Genomic DNA, 6000 nt, shown 5'->3' with positions numbered 1-6000 from the left:
CACTTGTCAGAGATTTGGGATGGATGGCTAAGCTTAAAAAGTTTCTTGTGGTCATCAGCCTAGTAAACACCTATGAACCTGTAAAACACAGAATGCAAGGCACTGCATCTAATCTGTCCCTGATTTTGCAGCATACTGGGAATTTGTAGAAGACCTCCGTGCTGTCGGACTGCCTATTGCAGTCAGTGCTGCTTCTCTGAATCTGTCTGTCCTCATCTGTCACACGCACGCATGCATGCAAGCACACACACACTCTGATTATAAAAGTCAGTCAGTAATGCCACTTATATCTGATGATGGACTGCCTGTTGCAGTCAGCATTGTTTCTGTCCCTCTTTCTCTCTATTAGGCTCTCATTCACTTTGTCTCCAGTGCATGCAAACAAACACAAACACACACAAATTTACTTTTTATTTAAAATTTTCACTTGATGCAAGCATAAAAAATGGTAGTCATTTAGTTTTTAGCTATCCAAGCTTCACTGATGCTTAATATGCTGCCCTGAAGTGGCAAACTCATTTTTCAGTGGGCACAGCCTGTACATTAACACCCTGCTTGAGAACTTAATTTTCCAGTTAGGGTGGTAATGTACTAGTCACCCATTCTCTAAGGTAAGGAGATGTAAATCCCCCCATGTGTATCTTTACTTCTATCTACTAACCCTAATATAATGCTAACTCTGCTGCTGGCCCTAACCACAGCCGCACACATTACCTTACCAAAAACCATTTCCTTAATGGTACCACTCTTCAGACAAATTACATTTGTATGTATTATTATTTTTAATCAGGTAAGTTTTGGTCATTTGTCTTTCCGATTAATGTAGATTTTCATGTGTAGAGTTCGATGCAACATATTTATATTACAACATGCAGAGTTTATGCATGTTGCTAAACAACATAATATTTTAATTTTCTAAAGTCACAAGGCTGTGCTGATTGAATAATACAGGTTTATACTTTTGAATTCAATCAAATATTCCTCACAAATTTTCTTACTCATTGTATTGTCCTTGGTCACAAACTGCACTGATAACATACTTTATTTCCTGTGTAGGAGAATATTATAACACATCTGCACATTGTCGCTGTCAGTCTTCATGAAATAGCATCTTAGATGACATGTAGACTCTTGACATCTAACTTAATAATTGTCTCTGCTGACCCTGGGTTGAAGCCCTCCTTCTCAACATACACATATGCAGCATACATGTGATAACCTGTTTGCAATGCATAGCAGTATTGTTAATCATTTGTCAGGCTAGGGCATGCAGACGTACTGCTGTAGTTCAAAGGGTTTGATGATTGCCAGGCTCTAGAATGTAAAGACGTGAGTTGAAGCAGTAATGGGTAAGGACTAGGGACATGCAGCTAAATAGGTTGAAAAAAAGAAAGAACATTAAACTCTGTTTTATAGAAAGGAAAACTGCTTTTTCTTTTCCATGTGCTTGTCAGTGTGAGGGAATTAGATATCCAGTCAGCTATAAATCAAGACACTGAAGAACTGGGTACATCTAAATATCATGCAGAGGTGGAAATAGAGGCATATGTTTGAGATGTAGGGTGATAATTTTTGTAGATATTCAGTTTTGCAAATGTGTATTTCTAGTGTCTCTGGTATTTTTTATAAGGAAAAGGACAAAAAATAAGAATTAGTGTGGGATGAAGATGGTGTGAAGGTAAAATATTGTTTTTTTATACCTGGAACTAATGCAAATATGACAGGTGAACTATACGTGGGAAAGAAGAAAACAGGATTTTTTTTTACTTTAGGCTGAAGAGACAGCTGTGGGTAGATGTTGAGCTGAATGAACAGGTGGGATACTTTTAAAGTGCCCCTGAGGCCAAAGCAGATGAAGACAGGTGACAATAACCTGATATGTATAGTGAACATTCAGGAAGCAGAACAGATAATAGAAGCTCACTCTCCAAATCAGCTACACTTTTATTTCTCCATACTGCAGTTTGCTCTTAATGAATGGTATTATCAAGTCCAATAATAAATATTCATAGTTGTACTTGTTTTTCAGGCACTATAATCATTGAAACTGTAAGAACATTTCTTAGGTTCTTAGTACTGGTGCCTGTTTGCTTTACTTTGACTTTCAATTAAAATTTATTTTTAAGAAATGCACCTATGAAAAGTGGACTTGTTATATGGTAATGCTCTTCAAGACAAATATATTACATTGCATAGTTTACTATCAAAGAATAAAAGTTCTGTGTGCTGGTCATTTTGGGACCGGGGCTGCAACTAAAATCAGCATTAAGATGAGTTCTGACATGCAGAGGGAGGTTGCATTCAATGTGCCTCTTGCATTTGTAATTAATGTATTTAAACAAAATATATCCCATTGGCTACAACACTACTGTGCGCTAATTAGTTCTTTGATTTATATTGACTGTCTAGAATTTGGCATTAGTAGTGTTTATCAGATCAACAGAAGGATTACAACTAACAGTCTTAAAGCTACATCGGTAACTTACAATGGAAGACTTCCAGATGGAATTCTTTACCGGACTTGGGATTCTAGTTTTTCTTATTTACTTGGTGAAATTCTTAAAATTCCTTAAGTATATCTTCCCTGATACATGGAGCCCACAGCCAAAAACTTTCTTTTGTTCTATGGGAGAATGGGCAGGTATGAATTCCACTGCTACTAAAAATCTGTTAGTAGAATGCTTCCTGAATTAGATGGAGAAAGAGAGGAGAATATCTGAGACATAGTATACCTAATGTATGACTGTTTTCACTGTTTCTGATGAATGTAGAGTACTGAAAAAGATACATACAACATACTGGAAAGTGTTTTTTATTCTGTGTCCTGAGTAGTTTCACTATGATGAACAAAATAATAACTTCAAAAAGTTAATATTAAAATGGCACCCCCCAGAAACATTAAAAATGTCTAACTTCTAATACTACTATTATTAGTATTATTGGGAAGGGTGGGGGATACTGGACAAAGGTCAGCTGCTGTGTGTTTAGAAAGCTGTTGATAGCTTAAGAAAAACTTTGAAAGAACACATTTTAGTTTAATTTCTGTTTCCTATATATCTCATATATTTTTCCTAGTATTTAGTGTTGCATAAGTGCTCAAGAATATATATTTTTTCCCTAATCAATGCTCCTTTTGACTTAATCTGCATGTTTATCTTCCCTAAAAACTAATACAGGACTGTAATTTGTTGTCCTTAGAGTAACTGAGATGTCATAATCAATGCATTATGACAAAAGTAGGAATAACTAAGGAGAGATGATTTAATCAGGTAAAGATGTGTTCTTATGCATGACTTCACAAATAGTGAAAATAAACCTTTTCCATATAAATCATATAATCTGAACCGTGTCCTTGTATCATTACTGTTACAGCTGTTCTGATAAACTTATATAGTGATAAAAATGAACAAGAGCACATGGGGATAGAGTTACTCTACTGCTTTTGTTACAGGAAAATATTCCATTATTTAATTTTACTGGAATTTAAACTAGAATTCTTAAATTAGTAGCTTAATCTTAGTTTATGGACCTGCAAATTTTGGACATACCAGTCCACAGGACTACAATGTTGTCTCCAGACGGTCAGGCATTCCATCTTATGACTTAAAACAGGGACAATGTTAAAGGTGCTGCCAGACACGATTTATTGATATACGTTTCTCTAATATTAAATAAAGACAAGCTGAAATAAAATATAAACCATAAAAAGACAAATAAAAGCACATAGATATTCATATGCATAGATAAATAGGCAGGAACAGATAGATATTTATATATGTGCATGCATGCACACACACACACACACACTCCTATAAAAATGTGTTTTCCTATTTTTTCAGATAAAACTTGTTCTTTAACAATATTTACATTGAAAAATTCCTGTTTTGCAAATTGTGTACACTAACTACTAAGCCATTTTTTTTACCGGATTACGAGGACCTAACCCTTCAATTGCTGCACAATGGTTAAAATGAACGCTCTTGAAGTACATCATAATATAGATATTAAACTATTTAATTTATAACAAGAATCGTTTATTTAATAGTTGCTGCAAGAACAAACTGTGGCATCAGTTGATTAATTCTACTTGATATTTCCAGGAATCCCATGACAAAATGGATTTCTGAAGTCTTAGATTTTCTGCTTACTACAAAAAGACTTCCTTAGGTAGTTTTATAAAGTAACTGACATTTTAATAATACTAATTACACTTACTTAAATAATTCCTAAATGTTTCCTCCCACGGAGTATTTGGATTCCACTTTCAATGTAATGAAATAAAAAAAAAAAATCTAGTTTAAAAGAGTAGACAAATGCATGTGTATTTTATTTTATTTTATTTACATTTATTGACTGGGATAGAGCGCTGATCCACATGGACCTATTTCAGGCTCAGCCTGTGTGTGTAAACAAGAATTATTACAGGCAGAAATACAATTCAAAAGTGATTCAGGGAAAGCAGATATTACATCTATAAACATTAAAGAAAAAAACAGTTATATATAAGAAACAAGAATATCTAACACGACAGGAGTAATGCTCATCTTGTTTTATTTTTACAGCTAGATTTTGTACGGCAGGGGAAATCAGGAATGATTCTTTCAAAATTATTTGTTTATAAAATAAAAATAGAGAAAAGAAGAAAACTTACAGTGTGTGTGTGTGTGTGTGTGTGTGTGTGTGTGTGCGTGTTAAGTCTACCAGCTACAGCTGCTAGGTAATCAAAGCATTCAAGGTGTTCTTCAAATACATTTGTCTCCTTAAAGACCACTTACAGACCACCCTCTTTATCTGTCTTGATATGTTGCATGTATTTTTTAAGTTTCAGCATTTTGTTTTTCATTTTACACCATAAAAACATTCCTCACAGAGGAATGCATATTTAGACCTTGAAGAACTAAACTCTTGAGATTATTTTGACATAAGCATAACATCTGGGGATAAATGTAACTATTTTTTTTTCACTTTTAGGGATACATATAAATGCAGCGTAACCTAGTCTCATTTGAGGTTTGTGACCTCAATGAACTCTATTTAATAATTAGTCTTTAGTGGAAGTCAGGGTCTGTATTAAAAATTACCACATATTGCTAAAGGCAGGATTGCTGCCTCAATTATTTTTCATCCTGCAGTTTTTTTTCTCACTGAGGAATGTACTTAAAAGCCTGATTCAATAGGTTTTGCAGTCTTCATTTTCACAGGGATAATGGCTGGTACTACAAGCTTTGGAATTGCTCTTCTATCTTAGATACTGGTTAACACTATTAATTACTCCTGGACAACTGTTTGGCACATTACATTTTTTTCACTTATCTTGAAAAAAAAATGTAACTTTCAGAAGAGGGTGTGTTTGCCTGCCTGTAATCGTATTCTAGTTCTAATTGTGACAGTATTACAAGTTACGTGGAAATAAAATGTAATGTACAACTTACTATAATAACTTGTAGCGTAATGTACAAATAGAAGATAGAGGAGATGGAGGAGATAAAGCTAATAAAACAAGGAATAATCCATATTCCAGAGCTACTACCAGCATTGCCACCATCATCCCCAAATATTTTCTATGAACTACTTACCTTGAGTTTGGGGTCACTGCATGCCACTACATGATGGGGTGTGGGGACATCTTTTTTGGCGTCAGTTTGTTGAGAGTTTTTTTCCACTCAGTCCCTAACAGTTCCCCAGACAGGCATTAAGTGCAGTGGAACTAGAGCAGTGATAGCGAACCTATGATATGCATGTCAAAGGTGACACTCCAAGACATTTTGGGTGACACACGAGCATTCACCACAGTGGCATAGCTAGTGGGGACAAAAGGGCCAGACAGTACTCGATAAGCTGTTTTTTTTTCTTCTGAGAAGCTGTTGTGTTTTTTTCTTTTGGCTTGGCAGTTAGGTGGTGCCATGGTGGCTTTCCGTTTAGCTAAGTTGTACACCATAGCGCGTGCACACACACACACACACACACACACACACACACACACACACACACACACACACA

The 6000-nt window shown here is 35.2% G+C and overlaps 1 protein-coding gene across 1 annotated transcript in view; it reads left to right on the top strand.

Annotated features, from left to right (window-relative positions):
- The first annotated feature begins 2453 nt into the window (after positions 1 to 2453).
- Positions 2454 to 6000, top strand: part of HSD17B3 (hydroxysteroid 17-beta dehydrogenase 3) — a 636754-nt gene continuing 633207 nt past the window's right edge. Inside the window, exon 1 of the mRNA XM_044058972.1 lies at positions 2454 to 2641. Within this exon, the coding sequence (XP_043914907.1) occupies positions 2488 to 2641 (154 nt within the window). The 5' untranslated portion in view covers positions 2454 to 2487. The remainder of the gene's footprint in view (positions 2642 to 6000) is intronic.

The sequence above is a fragment of the Protopterus annectens genome, chromosome 17.part0 (assembly GCF_019279795.1).
Source record: "Protopterus annectens isolate FY-2018-M chromosome 17.part0, PAN1.0, whole genome shotgun sequence".
In the NCBI taxonomy this organism is placed as follows: Eukaryota; Metazoa; Chordata; order Ceratodontiformes; family Protopteridae; genus Protopterus; species Protopterus annectens.
This window is presented reverse-complemented; position numbering and strand designations above follow the sequence as displayed.